This window comes from Abramis brama (assembly GCF_963993115.1).
Source record: "Abramis brama genome assembly, chromosome: 1".
Lineage (NCBI taxonomy): Eukaryota > Metazoa > Chordata > Actinopteri > Cypriniformes > Leuciscidae > Abramis > Abramis brama.
In genome coordinates, this window is record NC_139963.1 from 5878346 (window position 1) to 5899215 (window position 20870).

General features: G+C 38.2%; 1 protein-coding gene across 3 annotated transcripts in view; it reads right to left on the reverse strand.

Moving 5' to 3' along the window:
- Positions 1-20870, reverse strand: part of LOC311079634 (NACHT, LRR and PYD domains-containing protein 3-like) — a 158882-nt gene that overhangs the window by 37696 nt on the left and 100316 nt on the right. For 2 of the 3 annotated variants that reach the window (XM_084109229.1, XM_084109228.1), the window contains exon 3: positions 5678-7624. The exons of the other annotated variant lie outside the window; for it this stretch is intronic. In XM_084109229.1, the coding sequence (XP_083965355.1) occupies positions 5678-7624 (1947 nt within the window). The remainder of the gene's footprint in view (positions 1-5677; positions 7625-20870) is intronic. 3 annotated transcript variants of the gene reach the window in all.

The following is a 20870-nucleotide window of genomic DNA, read 5'->3' on the forward strand; positions in this document are numbered from 1 at the left end:
CATTGTTGAGATGCATAGACTGAATCTTGACATCTGTGTGTGCCTAAAAGAATGATTTTTTTTTTTAAAACAACTTTTAAGAAATCCTTTATATTATATCAAAAATTCTGGGCATTTATGCAGATTCACTAACCAACGACATAAATCGAAGTCAGAAAGAAGGATTTTAATGAGTTCAGTGATCAAGTTCAAATGATGATTGTCATAACATAACCAACACCATCAGATCACTTTTTTCTTTGTTCAACTGGTGATTTTAATTCAGAAACAACAGACAAACAAAATCTAAAGTTAATAATATATGGGTCAAGAGTCCAACTAAAGCAACCATTGATCGTCATAACGGTAACTTACAATTTGTGATTTTCTCCTTCAGTGATTCTGCTTGTTAACATCAGGTGTCTTCAATAATGCTCAATCATCACTCAAATAATCACTTAATTATCTCATTAACTTAAACACTCTTGAGTGTGGACTCATACACTCCCAGGAGTGTTAATTTAACACTGGAGATTTTGCTGTGTACAAAGAGCCGTAGTTAACTGACAAGCTGAGCCATATCGCATTAATTATCGCTGGCGATAAGTCCGCGATATTAATGCGATATGGCTCAGCTTGTCAGTTAACTACGGCTCTTTGTAGTAAATGCCGCTCCATCTGAAAGCAGGTGATGGCGATTTACTACTAATCAAGGAACCGGCTTTACTGACGAGATGCGCATGACAATATCGCGATTTAAATCGCCCAGCCCTAGTTGATTGTCACCGTTGTTGAGATTCATACGCTGAATCTTGATGTCTGTGCTGGTTTAAATCAAGCAGTAGTTCAAAACCTTTTTTTCTACACCATGTATTTTTTAAAGTTCTTCAGATTATCTGTTGCTCACTTACAGATATATTATACTCAATAATATTAAATATTTATTTGTAATATTATATTGTAATATTATAATTAATATTATCACTTGCTCAAAGTGAGAGATAAGACTCTTTATGAGATCAGTGAATCTGGCCACAATATGACTAGAATCTCATCATCACCTGATCACATTTTCTCTCTTATTTTCATGCCATAACGTTTGTGTTATATAACCACACAGTTAAGGCAGTCAGAGTAAATCTAAAGTTAAAAAGTCAGAGAGCCCAACTAAAGCAAACACTCATCTCCATAAGGGTAACTTCAAACTTTATTATTTTCAATAAAACATCAACGTCTAAACCTCTGGTAATTCTCAATAATTAGATTACAGGAAACCACAGCTGGCAGGTTTTTATTTTTTATTTTTTATATAAAAGTTCAGTTCAATGTTCAATGCCATAAAACCTAAAATATTACTACCGTATTTTTACGGTAAAGCACTTGCAAGCTGCTAGTTTTTTACCGTAAACTTTAGTTCAGTGCCGTAAAAGCAAAACAAATTTTTTACGGTAAAGTCCTGGCAACCACAGCTGCCAGTTTTTTCCCGTAATATTTACATTACTGCCGTAAAACCTAAAATATTACTACCGTATTTTTACGGTAAATCGCTTTCAACCAGCTGCCAGTTTTTTACCGTAAACTTTAGTTCAATGCCGTAAAAAATAAATATTTATACCGTATTTTTTACGGTAAAGTACTGTCAACCAGCTGGCAGTTTTTCACCGTAATTTTTAGTTCGATGATGTAAAACTTTGTAAAATTAGTAAACATTTGCTACCGTATTTTTTACGGTAAGGTACGGTAAATGCAACGGTAAGTTTTTTTTTTACAGTGTACTTCCAAAATCCGTACATTTAACAGTATATTAATGTAAAATTACATGAAATGTCCCGTGAGAGCTATTACAGTTTTTCACTGTATATAGTAAGGGTACATACCGTTAAGGAATTAACTTTTTTTTTTTCGTTGCTTTTTTACAGTTTTTTACTGTTAAAATTACGAACATTTTTAACAGTGTAGTTAGTACCCAGTTATTGTAATTACTATTATAACATATTAATTAGCTTATATAATAAGTACATATTATGTACAAGAGGAAATGGACTCTAAAATAAAGTGCTACCAAGGCCTGAAAACGGATGCCGAGGTTGCTTTGTTTCTGCTCGATATGCAAATAACATTGTTTTTTTGCTGTTTTAAAGAACCAAGGTATGATGTTGTTGTTGCTGAAGCACAGCCGTTTCATATATTTTTACTCAAACTGTCTGATGCACCAGCTGTTAGATGTTGCGTGTGTACGGTAACCAGATTTCTCTTGGCGGTATACAAGATGGGATGGACAGGCAACCCCCCAAAACATTTTAATTATTTTTTTATTTTTTTATAAGAAGGATCATAAAGACATTGATTCTATTTAGTACTGCCCTGAAAAAGCTTTTTCACATAACAGATTTTCAATAGCCTAGTCCACAAGACAAAATACAAACACAAAATACAAGGCAAATTACATAGGCTTGATTTTTAATATTGTGTGTCATTACCTGAATGATCCACAACTGTTTTTTTAGTTTTGTTTTTTGTAATGGTTGTTCATGAGTCCCTTGTTTGTCCCGAACAGTTAAACTGCCCAATGGTCTTTAGAAAAAAAACCTCAGTTCCTGCACATTCTTTGCTTTTCCAGAACCTTCTGCATATTTGACTCCTTACTAGCAGTGACTATAATTGTGAGATCCATTTTTTCACACTGGTGACAACTGAGGGACTCGTACACAACTATAACAAACGCTGCAAACATTTAGTGATGCTCAAGAAGGAAGCATCCGTTAAGAGCCAGGGGGTTAAACTTTTGAACTTGATCGTTCGTGTAAATTGTTCTTATTTTGTTTAAAAGTTAATTAATTAATTTAGTCCTGCCCTTCAGAGGCTAAATAAGATATTAGCATGTAAAACAAAATAAGAAAATTTAAACATCACCATCATCTTGCTCAAAAGTTTGCCCCTAACTCTTAATGCATCGTTTTGCATTCTTCAGCATTACCTTGCAGATTCTGAAAGATGTATAATAGGTAAACGTATGTTTACGTTGACTAGTAGGCTCAGAGACATTTTCTGGTCAATCCTGTTCATGGAGTACCCAACAGCACTGCACAATTTCAAATTCAACTCATCAGCTAGTTAATATTCACTCCAAGACCTCTAATATGTGTGTTAGATAAGAGAGACATTAAAAATGTACAGTCCTGGGATTGAAAACCACTGACCTAAATCAAGATATTTCTTATTTTAATACATCATCACCGCAACTAGATATATGAGGTAGCCTAATTTTAAAAGTGTGATTTCTAGACCAGGAAAATGAATATATTTTTCTAAAAATGCTTAATCCTTATCCAGCAAATTATGAACAATGGAAAAGTCATGTACACTGTTAACCCTTGCTGTAAAAAAAGGCCAAATTCTGACAATATCATACCATTTTCCATTAAAACAGTAATATACCGTAGAAAACAAAACTAGCCTGCAGGAATATACTGTGAATTAACATTGCTCAAAATCGACACTCAGAGGCTGTTTTCACAATCACACCCTATACCCTCATTCACTATTCCCTACATTAGTTCACTAATATAGTCCCCTTGACAGAGTGAATGAAAAGAAGTGAGTGAATTGAGACACTGATGAACACCTGATAAGCAGAATCACTGAAGGACAGAGAAACAAGAACAGAAAAAAGAGAAACACAAAAACTACAACTGATTTCCAGGAACACTGAGTGTGAAACCAGTTTGCGATTATTTATTTCATACATGTACAAAAGTTCTTGTTGAGAATTAACAGAGATATAGTTAATAATAAAGTTTGTTGTCACCATGATGGAGATCAGTATTTGCTTTAGTTGGTCTCTTGTCCCTTGACTTCTTACCATTCATCTCCCTCTGGCTGCTGTAACAGTGAGTTTATAAAACACATTAATTATGGCAAGAAGATCAGAAGATAATCCGGTGTTTTTGGCTTTTGTGATGATGTTACAATCATCCTGGACATGTCTGATTATCTGAACTTTTCTGTATTTATTCTTTGAATTTATGGGTATTTCATATTTAGCATATATCTGTAAATCTACAACATAAAATCAATACTTCTGTAATAAGGTCTTCTGAAGAATATCATAATCATATAGTGCTTTAAAACATTTTTGAACTCCTGCTTGACTCAGACACACACAGACATCAACAATCAGCACATGAATCTCAACAATGGTGACAATCAAAAGTTTCATGTCGCAATGCATGCTGGGTTCCAGGATAATATAAAACTCCCAGCATGCACTGCTGCATGAATAAAAAAATATATATTGCCACCGTTGTTGAGATTCATGTGCTAAATTGTGATATCTCTGTGTTTCTAAAAGATAGCTCTGTTTCTCTGGTTATGCATGATGTGTTAAAAAAAATGACTCATTGTAATTTATTGTTGTGGTTTCACAGTGGTGGTAATGTAACACTTTTGACTGAGAATGAATTCCTTAGTGAATGAACAGGCAATATGATGATTTTTTCATCATAATCGCAATCATTCATAAACTGTGTGTGCACAAGTGTGACTTGCAAAAACACAGCTCAAGCAGCAAAAGAAAATCTAATGTTTTAGCATCAGCATCCCAACTAAAGCAAGCACTGATCTCTATAACGGTAACTTCAAACCAAACATTTTCAATTAAACATCTTAATAACAACTTCTGTAGATGTATGAAATAAAGTCATACTGGTTGATAATAAGTGTAATAATGTGTAATGGCTGGAAGTCAGTTGTAGGTCTTGTGTTTCTCTATTTTCTGTTCGTGTGTTCCTCTTTCCTTCAGTGAATCTGCTTGTTAACAGCAGGTGTTCATCACTAATGCTCAACAATCACTTACATATTCTCTTAATTATCTCACTGCAACACTGTCTCAATGTTACTTTTACTCTTTGTAGTGTGGATTTCCCTGTGGGGTTGAAAGGGTTAACAGTGTAAGATAAAAAGACACACCCACAAAATGTATTTTAACAGTAATAAACTGTAAGTTAAAAAACAGGTATATACTGGCAACACTGTTACCAGTAGTTTACTGTAAAATTAATTTTTTGGGTCACCATTGTGCAGAAGAGTAGAGCCTGTGCTTCAGTCCAGGAGAAGATCTACAAACATTGATGATATGTTGCATGTTGCTTTATTTAACAGGCGGTGACCGTGTAGTTGCTGGTCCAGTGGAAATCTCTTTATTTACAAAAGTTTTGTTGTGGTTTCAAATGAAAGAAGTCCACAGTAATACTTTGCTCAAGTTATTAATGCATTATAAATTTTAGTTGATACATTTAAATGACAGTGGGTCAATTTAAGGCAGTCGGTTTCTGCAAGTGAAATTAGTTAACTCGAGTTTTAGTGCATTTTTACAGTAAAGAACTGCACAATTAACAGTAAATTACTGGCAACAGTGTTGCCAGTATTTTACTGTAAAAAAACCCGGTAAGGTCTAACAGTGTAAATTCATTGGTTGAAAATATATTCAGCTTTTAAAACTTCAGAAATGTAATTACTTGGATTTCAATTATAATTACAAATTAAAATAATTATTTTAAATATTTTAATCTGTAGACACATCAAATTTATGTAAATAAAAAAGTAATTAAAGCGCATTCAGCTAAACTATTAGCCTACATGAGAGGTATTATGTTCATATTAAAAATCAGTTGATATTATGTTCATTTTTCACACTCACAGAGCTTTTCTGCAGTTCCTCAGAGCAGGTAACAGTCTCCTTCGACCCTCTTGTGATGATATGTTGTTTTTAAGGTCAAACTCATCCATCACCTTTTCTGACATTAAGATCAAGTTTGCCAAAGTTGAACATTGTGCAAGAGTAAGGTTTTGGTTACTTGTTCCAGATTGTAAAAATGCCTGCATTTCTTCAACAAGAGAACTATCCTTCATCTCAATCAAGCAGTGACACAGATTCATCCATCTTTCAGGGCTGACATTGTCTTTTGGACTTTCTGTGTTTTCGTGTTTTTTAAGGTTTTGGATTATTTTCTTGATGCTCTTTGGGTTGTTCTTTGTGTGAATCAGCAGATCCTTTAAGAGTCTCTGATTGGACTTCAGCGAGATGCCATGAAGGAATCGAAGGAAAAGATCCAGGTGTCCATTTTTACTCTTCAAGGCTTTATTCATTGCTCCCTTCAGAAACACATCCAGAGAAACAAATCTACACCAAGTTCTGGACTTTCCTGTCAGGAACATTTTCATAACTTCACTGTTCTTGTGCAAATAACAGAAAAACACATACAATGCTGCAAAAAACTCCTGAAAGCTGAGATGTACAAAGCTGTAAACTTTCCTGTGATAAATCACAGATTCCTCCTTAAAGATCTCAGTGCAAATCCCAGAATACACTGAGGCGTCAGTGACGTCTATGCCGCTCTCAATCAGGTCCTCCTCATAGAACATCACATTGCCCTTCATCAGCTGATTGAAAGCCAGTTCAGCAAGTTTCACAATCACTCCTCTGTTGGACTGCAGGAGTTTGTCTGGATCTCTCTCTTCATACTTCTGATTCCTCATGCTAGTTTGAATGAGGAGGAAGTGTATGTACATTTCAGTCAGAGTTTGAGGGATTTCTGCACTGAGATGTTTCAGGATGTTTTGAAGCACAGTGGATGAGATCCAGCAGAAGACGGGTATGTGGCACATGATGTGGAGGCTTCTTGCTCTTCTGATGTGTGAGATGATTCTGCTGGCTTGATCCTCATCACTGATTCTCTTCCTGAAATATTCCTCCTTCTGAGGCTCATTGAATCCCTGAATTTCTGTCATGCGGTTGATGTATTTTGAGGGGATCTGATTGGCTGCTGCTGGTCTGGTGGTGATCCAGATGAGAGCAGAGGGAAGCAGATCTCCTTTCATGAGGTTTGACATCAACACACCCACTAATGAAGACTCAGCCATATCAGAAACTTTCTCACTGTCTGAAAACATCAGTGTAATTTTGCTTTCATCCAGACCATCAAAGATGAACAAAACTGTACATTCATCATAAATCTTTGAGTCCAGATCTTGAAGTTCAGGATGAAAGTCCAGCAGAAGTCTGTGAAGACTGTACTGGTGATCTTTAATCAAGTTCAGCTCTCTAAATGGAAGAACAAACATGAAATCTACATCCCGATTGGCTTTTCCCTCTGCCCAGTCCAGAATGAACTTCTGCACAGAGACGGTTTTTCCAATTCCAGCGATGCCTTTAGTAAGAACAGTCTTGATTTTGTCCTTCTTCTCTTTTCTCTTCTTCTCATATCCTAGTTCAGGTGAAGGATCAAAGATGTCATTGCAGTTGATTGGAGTGTCTTGGAGGGTCTTGTAACTTTTCTCCATCTGTAACACCTCATGTTCTTCATTCACTCCTTCACTCTCTCCCTCTATGATGTACAGCTGTGTGTAAATCCTGTTCAGGAGGGTCTGATTCTCTTGTAGTTTGATTCCCTCAAATAAGCTCTCATACTTGTTCTTCATGCTGGTTTTGTGCTGGTCTTTGACTCTCTGCAGATCATCATGCACTGGCTGGTGAGAATCGAGCTGCAGGGCTGCTTCTGTGTCATGATGACTGATGTGTTTCTGACAGGAGGAGGATGTGCTGGTCTGACATGACACATCTCTGATCTGGTCAGCTCTCCCACCACTGAAAACACATTAAGATGAACAGAGACACAAAAACCTCTGTTAAAATAAATATAACATCATACTACATGTAGAAACTGACTTCCTAATATCACACATGGAGATCCTTGCATGTTCCCGCACAGGATTTATTTACCCAACAAACTGTTAATTAATAATGAACATCAGGCATTTGGGGGCAGATAATGACCTGCATATTAAAAGTAATGAGACATCAATATTTCAGTAGTCAAAATTTTCGAATAAAAGAGAAAGGCGGCTAAAATTTTTAACCAGATTTAACAGAAACCATTATTTTAAAATATCACAGAAACAAGAATTAAGAAAAAGCAGTGTTCATGTGAAATGATTACATGTAATTGATTTACTTGTAAATGGTGACGGATGATACTTAAATCAACAGTTATTCTGAAGAATATGTAAAGTTTGCTGTTGCTAACATAATTAGGCAAAAAAAAGGAAAAAAATAACATGATAATCAACAGCTGGCTTACTTTTCCATTTGTTGACATGACATGTTTTGATTCAGATGGTAAATATTGTATTAAGTTGGGTGTCCAACTTAGAGATAATCATCATATTCATAATGAAACCATTATATATATAAAAAAAATAAATTAATCATTATATTAATCATATAATAAAATATCACAATTATTGTTACTACTGTAAACCCAATATAATTTGTTTATGGGATCTCCTTCAAAGCTTTCAGAATCTTTAGTTTTTAAATATGTTTTTCTGTGTTTTTAAAATGAACAGTTTAATTTTAATGACAGTATAAACAAAAATGCATTTCCTTTATTTATTAAAATAAACAGAACTAAAGTGATTGTTTTGAACAAGTATTAACTTTGATATTATGCAAAACACATTACTTTATTGCTAAAGTATTTGTATCAATACTGGGGGCCTTTTGCCCCATCCTGGTGAGTCTTTTAAATGTTATAACTGTATGAGGCGGCAATAAGGTATTTTTTATTTTTATTTTTTTACCCAGACTCTGGATAGTTGGGGGTCAAACGCTTAAAGGTTATTGCCACCTCATACATATATACGAGTTTTTACCAAAACAAACCACTTTAATGATGTATTTTTTCTACAAAATGTATCAATCCATCAATATTCAATAAAAACATGTATTTATTCTGCAATCATGTACTATGCATAAAGAGCAAATGGCTCTGAATAGAGAGTGAGATTCTAGAGGCAGCCAGAAAAACATACTCAGTTAATATTAGATCAATACTAGTATTAAAACTGCAGACCTGAGTTCACCTTCACTACACAACAGTTTGACAGTGTTTAGACCCTCAACATAACAATAATCTCAGACAGCAGCGTTTTATCAATATCATCAGCTCTGTCGGCCTAGAGAAGTTTTAGATGCTGCTCTGGGGTGCGTTTCCCATACAACTATATAGCTCGCTGCTTAACTACCATAGTACGATGCATCGTTGGAGAAATCAACTAGCTAGTCACGACTGTTTCCCAAAACCGCGTGTCGCAAAGTATCGTTCAACCATGTTGGTTTATGACGTCTCGCACGTGGTGGACTAATAACTTATTTTAATTAATCTGTTTGAGATTGAATTAACGCTAGATTTTGTCATATAAGTTACAGACATGGCATCTGAACACCATTTCTAATTTTTCTCAGTTATTTTGCTTTATTACCAGACTCAATATTTGTCTCGTTCTTACATAGTAGAGCACGTTCGCACATGCGCAGTCTTCAAAAACGGTGCTTTAAATCTCTTAACAAACTAAAAGACGTAAATTACATTTGTATGTATTCTAAATAAATAACACAGGTTGTACTGAATGTCAGCTTGCTTATTTTGCTAAAGATAAGGATTTATTCAGTCTACATCTCATGTAAACTAGAAACTATGCTTCTAACCACAGCTCGAGAGCTGTCGTTCCAACCACACAAGTTTGCGATGCTCTTTGCAAACGTTCGTTGGAGCGATGGTTTCGGGAAACACCAAATCGTTGAACTATGCTGATAACGACGGAACTTGCGAGTTGGCTAACGATGCTTTCGGGAAACGCACAACTGATCAGACTCTTCACTGATAGCAACATCATCGATCTGAACCACAAATAATATTGGCATTAATCGAAATAATTATGCTGTTTTGTGCATATATGATACATACATCTTCTGTTAAGCTGTTTTTAAACAGTTTTGTATTCTAAAAAGTGCTAAAGAAATAAACTGTGGTAACTATTTCGATGGTTCACTTTAGACATTCTACTAACCAGAAGTTACTTTGCAACTACATGTCAAGTCAAGTCAACTTTATTTATATAGCGCTTTTCACAATACAGATTGTATCAAAGCAGCTTCACAGTATTAAATAAAATAGTACATCAGTGTTTGTTTCTAGTGTAAAACGTCCACGTTTGGTAATGCTGATCAATAGTATTGTTGATTGATTAATTAAATTAAGTATCCCCAACTGAGCAACCCAAAGGCATGTGAACTACAAGTCAATAGAGCATGAGTATGAGTAGACTGTTTAATTTCTGCTAACACTTTATTATACGTCAACTTATTTTAACAGTCTACTAATACTCTTGAGTTAGTTAGTTATATATATATACTGTATATATATATACTGTATATATATATATATATATATATGAAGAGTTCAGATGCAAAAGCCTCTAAGTGCCATCTGAAATTTTCTTCTAGAATGATCATTTTTATCAAGCTTGTATATTTAAGTTCAGTAATTTCACTTAAAAACAATTAATAGGTTATTTTCATTACCATTTAAGTGAAATTGCTGAACTTATACGAGCTTGATAAAAATGATCATTCTAGAAGAAAATTTCAGATGGCACTTAGAGGCTTTTGCATCTGAAATCTTCATACATATATATATATATATTAGTACTAAGAGTTAGTACTAATATAAGAGTTAGTTGATATGTAGTTGCGATTTACTTACAGTTAGTAGAACGTCTAAAGGCACTTTTCCACTGGTTCGACTCGGCACGACTGGGCTCAGCTCGGCTCTCTTTATTTTTGGCTCGGTTTGCTTTTCCACTGCAGTTTAGCACCACTTCTAAGTGATCATAGGCGCCGATCTCATGGTCAAGCAGCCACAGAAAAATACGAGATATATTGTATTGATTTTAACCAATAAAAAATCTATTGCAGTTTTCAGACACGATTATCTTCACCTTTTTATAGTTCATTTGAGGCCATGTCTATGGCGTTATTTTAATGTCAAATGTCGAGAGCGCATCCAAGTAATGCGCGAGCACAAATCTCTCAACTCGCTGGCGGACTATGGAGCGAATTATGTGCCATAATTAAACAAACAAATCCAGCATTTTGCAAACAAACTCGATCTACTTCGCAAAGGAAAACTCGACTCACAAACAAACAGAAAGCAATGTGTACAAAGGTCAGTTTGAGTGAAAATGCAGTGGAGTAACAAATATGTATTGTGTTTTACAAATATAAATAAATGAGCCAAGATAATACTTCACAAATAAATACAAACCATTCTACAAATTGCATGTAACCTTTGAACAAATACCAAATCTAGTGCATACAAATGCATATCTGTCTGTTATGATTGTGTGACACTAGGCTTTTTATGAGATCTCTCGACTCGATTTTCTCACAAATGTGTCCAGGCAGATTTTCTCACAAATGCAGTTGAGCAACTTCCTCTTCTAAAACAGTAGGTGGCGCTAAACTAGGGGATTAATTTAGCGCTATAGCCTCCAGGTGAAGCACTGATTTGAAACTTGTCTTTGCCTACAGCTGAGGAAAATGTAACGGTAATTTGTCTGAGAATTTTGAGAACCTCTGATGTTGGTTTTTAGGAGTGACAACTTATTATTGGAGCATTTTGCAAATATTTTCCAGTTGCCATTTCTCCTTTAGTCGAACTGATCTTCCTAGTTTTAAGCTTTAATGTCAGAGGTCATACAGATGATTTTCAGCAGGCATCTGAAAGTTTAACTGGTTACGGCGGGCCCTCACAAGCACACTCTGAGTTTGACATGTTTTCTTATAGAAATGAAAATAATATAACTGCGTAAAGTTTACTAATTAAAAGTTGAGCAGAATGAAACCATTAATGCAGTTCAATGGTTTCTGAGTTTAGTGGGTTTGTTGTTCAATAAACAGAGCAGTTTGAGTTATGAATAGCTCAATTATAAGCAGATCAACTAAACATAGTGTTGTTTTTCAGCTCAAGTCAGTTCAATGTTGATTCAGTTCAGTTCAATAACTGTTCAATATTTCAGTTATGTGCCGCACCCAGTCTGAGAACCACTGACTTACAATAATTAACCTTGTATTAGTTTTTTCTGAAGTATTGATAATTGTGAAATTTCATTGACATTTAAAATGACTCATATCATGAAATAAGACTTTGATCATATCGCCCACCTATAATCGTGTTAAATAATCGTGATTTAAATTTTTTTTTTTTTGATCAAAGTCTTTTTATTGTATTTTAACATACAACAAACAACAGACACTTAACAACCCAGAACCCACCCACCCACATCGCACCACTAGTGTAAAGGCAAAAAAAAAAAAAAAAAGGGGGGGGAGAAAAACAACAATCACATCATACAATGTCATTATAGTCCATTTGTTCAATTAATGTAAGAAAAGGTTGCCAGATATTACTGAATTTAATGTTATCACCCTGCAAATTATAACGAATTTAAATATATAATATAACGAAGTGTTAAATAGTGCATAACATCGTTAATCCAGTGTTTAAATACAGGTGGAGACTTATCCTTCCATTTCAATAAAATAATGCGTCTGGCCAAGAAAGTTACAAATGCTATCACTGTTTTATCCCATTTGCCTATGCCAAGTTCTTGTGGTACTACTCCAAAAATGGCAATGATCGGTGATGGGTCAATATGAGTATGCAACAGAGTCCTGCACGGGTCCATTTTTGGAGACCCGCCCCCGCCCGTACCCGCAAAGTTCAGCACCAGATCCGACCCGTCACCCGTGATAATATCAAAATTAAATCCGCACCCGCCCAGACCCGTTAATATTCGGCCCGTTACCCGACCCGTGCCCGCGATAAATCACACACAAGCTAAAATCTATTGAGAGGTGGGGACGCGTTCATAGGGTGCGCTGCCAATAACGCACCTAAAAGCTGTCACAAAGAACTGGGAAAAGTAATGATTATTAATATGTCAAATATATCAAGGATACATTTCAATTGTTTATTAATAAACAAGTGTTTTCTGTGTCAAAGTTGAAGTTGACGATGCTGACTGACTCGCGATCTTCGCAGTAGTGAGCGCGCCAGAGAGAAAATCACATTACGGATTGCATAAGCAGAGAGCAGTCTGCTTTCTTTTTCTTTTATTTTTTTTTATTGTTTTGCTTAAAAGTAGACATTTCATGATTTCTATTTCTCAGGTCTGTGAGGCAAGTAGCTTATACGCTGAGTTTCGGTTTATTTAAGAGACGAGCCTCAAGTTCACGCGCCCGCGCCACCTTGTCGTGATTATTGCCTGCTATAGCCTATTTACCTCCTATTTATTGAATCCAATAAATTGGTTGATGAAACATTGATTAAAATTAAGATACAATTAATACGAAACGAAATTCACTTTAAAGAAAGGTTTTCTACATAAACTTAATGAAATGTTCAAAATCATGTCTGCCCACTGCATTTGTCTCCCGATATTCGGGATCATCTTATCTTATTCATGCTTTTCACTTTTCATATAATCAACATGAAATTTAAAAAAAATATATTATTTTATTTAAACATGAATATGAAACTAAATCGTTTTTAATGACAGGGCTACAACACATACAGTACAGAGAAATTTAATGTCGGAGCATTGCCGGTGAGCATTGTGGAGGGGGAGATAGGCTACGATTTTCGATCATTTATCAATATTATTTTGCTTGATATGCCAATTCTTAATATTTGGTGTTTTTAATGTTTGTTTGAGATCTCTGTGAAAGTTTTAATTGTAGGTTCGTGGCCCTGAGTGTCGCGATTTCGGTTTCATTTCGCATATAGCCTACAGCCCTTATAATCATAGATGACGCCACCGGTTTTTATTTAAAAGAAAGACATATGTATATATGTTTGTATGTAGGCCTATATATGGGCAATTTATATACACAATACTTACTAAAATATAATTAATATCATTTTATTGCATTTGTATTAGTTGTTTGAAGAGTAAAAAAAAAATCGGTAGGTCTTAACACAAGTTCACTACCGGCAAGTCGGTCGGACTAAAAAGGGGGAAAAAAAATAATTGGGTTGGTCCTAAATTGACAGGGTCGGTCGGGTTACTGCAAACAAGAATATTTTTAAGGACGGCCTGACTAAAACACATATTTGCGTATGTGTAATGGTAATTTAGACATACAAATATTGCACATATTTTTCATCCGTTACCCGCCCGCAAGGAGTTCATTATCCGCCCGCATCCCCGCCCGTGAATTTTAGGAATGTCACAATCCACCCGTTTTAGCCACTTTTATGCGGGTACCCGCGGGTACCCGCGGGTACCCGACCCGTTGCAGGACTCTGGTATGCAATACTCTAGAAAGAAAAGCAAAAATCAACTCCCAAAACTCAGACAGTTTAGGACAGCTCCAGAACATATGTGACAAAGTGCCTGGCTCTATATTACACCGATCACACTCTGGGTCAATATCTGGTGCAATTCTAGCCAACTTTGCTTTTGACCAATGTAAACGATGAGTAACTTTAAACTGGATAATGGTATGTCGTAGGCAGATAGAAGATGAGTGTATGTTATTGAGAACGGCCTGCCATAGCTCATCTGATATCTCTGTATCCAGTTCTTCCTCCCACTGATGTTTTAATGTTGTTAATGGTTTCAAATTGTCCATGCTGAGTATAGAGTATAACCTACCAACAACCTCCCCAGGCCAAAGGGGCATCTGAAGTATTTTGTCTAAAAGGGAATCTGGTGATATCAAAGGAAAAGATGGAACATTTGCGGAAACAAAACTGCGAAGTTGTAAATATCTAAAAAAATGTGAGTTAGGAATGTCAAAATGTGTTCTCAAATGTTCAAAACTTGCAAAGGTGCCACCTATATATACGTCTTTGACTGTTTTCAGTCCCTTTTCAGTCCATGTTTTAAAAGCATCATCAGTTATGGAGCAAGCAATCATGTTATTTCCCACCAAAGGGGTATCTATGGACATCTCAGTTAAAGAAAAAGCCCGTCTGAACTGTATCCATATCTTGAGGGAGTGCCTCACCACTGGATTTATGCAGTATGTTGATATGGATTCTGGAAAGGGTATTTTAGAGCAGGCTAGTGCATGTAAAGATGTTTGTGTGCAGGATGCACGCTCAAGCTCTAGCCACTTGGGACCTGGGTCTTCAACTCTAGAAAAATGAATCCAGTGCATTATGTTTTTAATGTTGGCAAACCAATAGTAGTACTGAAAATTGGGTAGGGAAAGCCCACCATGTAATCGGTGACGTTGCAGAATTTCCCTACGTATACGCGGGTTTTTACCATTCCAAATAAAGCCGGACAAAAGTTTATCTATATTTATGAAAAAAGATTTTGTTAAGAAGATGGGGATACACTGGAAAAGAAACAAAAAACGGGGCATAATATTCATTTTGATAACATTTATTCTCCCCCCTAGCGACAAGGGAAGGAGATTCCAGTGATCTAAATCTTTTTTTAAACAATTTAAAAGTGGAGGGAAATTGGCTTCATAAAGATCTTTAAACTTACGGGTTATCCAAATACCTAAATATTTAAATTTGTTAGTGCATAATTTAACTTGCAGGGACTGGATTGTAGTGAGCTGGTAATTAGGGTCAATACACATAAGCTCACTTTTCTGCACATTGATTTTATATCCTGATATCTTGCCAAAGGAATTTAACAAATCAAACATCTTTGGCAAACAGGTCACAGGGTCAGTCATATATACTAACATGTCATCAGCATATAACGACACTTTATGCTCAGCCCCTCCTCTCATTATGCCCTTAATATCAGCGCTGTTACGCAGTGCTATAGCTAGTGGTTCTATTGTTAGGGCGAATAGAAGGGGTGACAAGGGGCAGCCCTGTCTAGTGCCACGCTGTAGATAAAAAAAAACAGACAAGTTGTTATTAGTCCGAACAGCTGCCATAGGTAGAGAATAAAGTGTCTCAATCCAATGTATAAATTTTGGTCCAAAACCAAAGCATTTCAATGTATAAAATAGGTAATCCCACTCCACCCTATCAAAGGCTTTTTATGCATCTAGGGATATTAATACCTCTTTGCCTTTGGGTGGAGTGGGATCATAAAGAACATTAAGTAATCTACGTATATTAGAAGATATTTGTCTATGTTTAATAAATCCTGTCTGATCATCTGAGATCAATGAAGGAAGTACTTTTTCCAGTCGTAGGGCTAGCATTTTAGCAAGTATTTTACTGTCAACATTTAACAGAGAAATTGGACGATATGAGCCGCATTCTACTGGGTTTTTCTCTTTTTTAAGAATAAGGGATATAACAGCCTGACACATAGTAGGAGGGAGTGAGCTAGATGTAGATGATTCTTTATATGTAGAGAGCAACAGAGGGGCTAATTCTCTAGTGAATTCTTTAAAGAATTCACTAGGAAATCCATCTGGTCCTGGACATTTACCATTTTGCATAGATTTAACAGCAGAATGAAATTCTTCCTCTGTGAATGCTTTTTCCAGTTCACAAGCCATTCGGTCTAAATTATCAGAAAAAGACTTGAACAGGTATTCATCTTTATGTGACTCTGAAGTGTATAGTTTTGAATAAAACTGATGAAATATCTGGTTAATTTTAGAGTGATTTATATGTTTGGTGCCAAACTCATCTGTTATTTCAGATATAGGGCCCTATTTTAACGATCTGAAACGCAAGTGTCAAAGCGCAAAGCGCAAGTGACTTTGTGGGCGGGTCTTGGCGCTGTTGCTAGTTTCCCGGCGGGATAAATGACTCTTGCGCCAGGCGCAAATCTAAAAATGGGTTGGTCTGAAGCAGCTTCATTATTCATAGGTGTGGTTTGGGCGTAACGTGAAATAAACCAATCAGAGCGTCATCTCACATTCCCTTTAAGAGCAGGCGCGTTTGTTCTAAAGCGGATTCCTATCAAAACGGCGGATTTGCCAGGCGCGCGCCAGGAGCGGTTCACAGCCGAGGAGAGCAACGCTCTCGTCAGGGAGGTTGGGGATGGAGAAACCCACCCAAATTAACTTCGGTTAAAAAGGCGTATGATAATTTGGGTAAATGTGTAAGCTAGATGTATGCTTTTATAATAAATTGTCTATCTATCTATCTATCTATCTATCTATCTATCTATCGTAATAATGTATGATTTGCAAAAATGAAAACTGCTGCTTCTGTGTAGATGAGAGAATCAAAGTGTATGCGCGTTGTGCACACGCTTCATTGATTATGGCCAAGCATGTGCCCTTAAAATAGCATATGAATAACATGCGCAACGCGCCACTGACTTTAAACAATTTTTTCCTGGTTAGTGGCGCAATTGTTTTCTAAACCTGCAAAATAGCATGAAGGAACGTTTGCGCCGGAACACACCTCCTTTTTTGCGCTGAACCGCCCAATGAGCGCAAGTTCATTCCCTAGTTTAGCGACGTGCTTCTGTGGAGGGAAAAACGCGCTTTGCGCGGGTGCAAAATAGGAATGATACATGCGTCGCTGTACAAAGTCAATTGCGCTGGGTGCAAGATAGGGCCCATAGACTGAGCTGCAGCTTTTTGGCGCAATTGGTGTGCAAGGATTCTGCCTATCTTCTCTCCATGTTCATAAGTTCTGTGCTGTGTCCTATTGAGGAGGTTTGATATATGTTTGGTTTTAAGGAGATTGAATTCTGTCTGAAGTATCAATCTTTGCTTATATAAATCTGATGATGGGGCTTGCGCAAGTGTTGTGTCTATATGTAATATATCATCAGTTAGTGTCTTGAGCCGTGCCATTTCACTCTTTTTCTTTTGGGCGCAATATGAGATCATTTGTCCCCTTAAATACGCTTTCATGGATTCCCATATTGTTGAGAACGACATGCCTGGTGTTTGATTGTGTTCCAAAAATGTAACTATTTCAGATGAGATAAATTGAACAAAACATTCAAGCCATAAACTATTTAGGCGCCATGGGCGGTATGTGACTTGTGAGACAGGTATCTGTAGTGTCATCAACATTGGAGCGTGGTCAGAGATAACTATAGCATTATATTCACATTTACTGACAATAGGAAGGAAACGATTATCGATGAAAAAATAGTCTATTCGTGAATATGTCTTGTGAACGTGTGAAAAGAAAGAATAACACCTAGAGGTGGGATTGTTGAAACGCCAAACATCTAAAAATCCGTACGAGTGGAGAAATAGTTCAATAGTCTGGGCAGACTTGGTTGGAGATATGACTCTAAGAGAGCTGCGATCCAAACTGGAAAGAGCACAATTCATATCTCCTGCCAAGATAAGGTAATGTGTGTCCATATCTGGTAGACAGGAAAAAAAAATTGAAAAAAAAAGCATGGTCATCCCAAGTGGGTGCATATACATTAGCTAGAATAACTGGAGTTTCATATAATCTACCTGTGACTATAACATATCTGCCAGATCTATCTGCCTCTACTTTCGACATTGTAAATGGAATGTTCTTATGGATTAAGATGGCTGTACCCCTAGATTTACTATGAAAATCAGAGTGATATAGTTGGCCTATCCACCCTCCCCTTAGTCTAGAATGATCAGATGCTCGCAAATGCGTTTCCTGGAGAAATGCTATTCCCACATTAAATTGGTTGAGATGTGATAATACTTTTATACGTTTCACAGGATGATTTAAAGATTTAACATTCCAGCTCACAAAATTTACAGGGCATCCTATATCTCCTGTCAACATCTGTGCATTAACCATTTTCTATTTTGTGCAAAATTATTAATGGACTCTAACTTTAATAAACATTAAAACAAAGATATATCCTCCAAAAATCAAAACAAAACCCTTAAAGAAAACCCTAGTGCAATTACCTCCCACCCCAAATCACCTATTATCAGAACAAGGTGAACCCTAAACCCCTTACAGTGGTATCCACACATTAGTGCTTGTATTGGGGAACGTCTCGGTTACGTATGTAACCCTCGTTCCCTGAGTAGGGAACGGAGACGTTACGTCGGATGGCGACGAATGGGGTTCCGCTTAGAAAGCCTCTCACCTTCGAGTATATAAAACGAGCCAATGGCAATGAAATGCCATGGGTCTGCGGAATTTGCATAGCGTAGGCAAGGTAGGGGTGGCAAGGTGGCTTGCCAAGGGAAAGACACATGCTCAAAGAGGCTTACAGTGGAAATACACATGTGGGGGTCGCCCGGAGGGGGAACCATGCACATGGAGGCACCTAGCCAAGCGCGAAAGCTGCCAGTGGCATAACTCTGGCGTTGACGTCAACAGTGCTGGAGGAGACTCAGGGCTTATGAGGCTCACCTGAGGAAAATATCGCACGTATCCCGTCCGTGGAGAGGAATGGCGAGCAAGCGAAGACACCTGAGCAGAATCTAGTTGAAGTTGAAGCGAGTACATGAGAAGAAACTGGCTCTACTCGGAGATTGTAGAATCTCGCGAATGTGTTAGGTGTCGCCCAGCCTGCAGCTCTGCAGATGTCTGTTAGCGAGGCGCCATGCTCTAGAGCCCAAGAGGATGCCACACTCCGAGTGGAGTGGGCCGTCACACCAAGGGGGCATGGTCGACCTTGCTGCTGGTAAGCCAAAGTGCTTACCAGTGAGACAACCTTTGCTTGGAGAGAGCCTTTCCCTTCAGCTTCCCACTATGACAGACAAAGAGCTGGTCTGAGGTCCTGAAACACTGCATTCTGTCAACGTAAGCACGGAGGGCGCGTACTGGACAAAGCAGTGCCAAGGCTGGATCTGCCTCCTCCAAGGGCAGCGCTTGCAGGTTCACCACCTGGTTCGAAAGGGTGTGGTGGGAACCTTGGGCACATATCCAGGCCGGGGTCTCAGGATCACGTGAGAGTTAGCCGGTCCGATTTCCAGGCACGCTTTGTCAACCGAAAATGCTTGCAGGTCCCCTACCCTCTTGATGGAGGCCAATGCAACCAGGAGCGCTGTCTTCATTGACAGGAACTTAAGCTCCACTGATTGCAGAGGCTCAAAGGGAGCACTCTGCAGGGCAGTTAAAACCACTGAGAGGTCCCAAGAGGGTACGAGGGGAGGACGAGGAGGATTCAGTCTCCTCGCTCCCCTCAGGAACCTGACGATCAGGTCGTGCTTTCCCAAGGACTTACCATCAACTGCGTCGTGATGTGCGGCAATGGCGGCAACATACACTTTCAGGGTGGAGGGAGACAGCCTTCGCTCCAACCCTTCTTGCAGGAAGGAAAGCACGACACTGATGGGGCATTTCGTGGGTTCTAGATGTTTAGAAGAACACCAGTTGACGAAGAGGTTCCACTTCAACGCATAGGCATGTCTCGTGGACGATGCTCTAGCGGAAGTGATGGTAGCCACCACCGCTGGTGGTAGGGTACTCAAACCTACCTCGTCCCGTCCAGGAGCCATACGTGGAGGTTCCAAAGATCGGGACGAGGGTGCCATAAGGTGCCCTGTCCCTGAGAAAGCAGGTCCTTCCTCAGAGGAATTGGCCAGGGCGGTGCTGTCACGAGGAGTACTAGTTCTGGGAACCAAGTGCGGTTGTGCCAATATGGGGCAACCAATATTACCTGCTCCTCGTCCTCCCTGATCTTGCGCAAAGTCTGCGCAAGAAGGCTCACTGGGGGAAACGCATACTTGCGGAGGCCCCGCGGCCAGCTGTGCGCCAGTGCATCCAGGCCGAGCGTGCCCTCGGTCAGGGAATAAAACAGGTCACAATGGGACGAGTCGTGGGAGGCAAACAGATCTACCTGTGCGTCCCCGAACTGATCCCAAATCAGCTGAACCGACAGGGGATGGAGTCTCCATTCTCCAGCGAGAGGCCGAAACCAAGACAGCTCATCGGCCGCCTGGTTCAGGTCTCCCGGGATATAAATGGCTCGAAGCGACCTCAGATGCTTCTGACTCCATATGAGGAGGTGGCGGGCGAGTTGCGACATACGGCGGGAGCATAGACCACCTTGACGGTTGATGTACGCTACTGTGGCGGTATTGTCTGATCGGACTAGCACGTGTTGACCCCTGAGCAACGCACGGAAGCGGTGCAGTG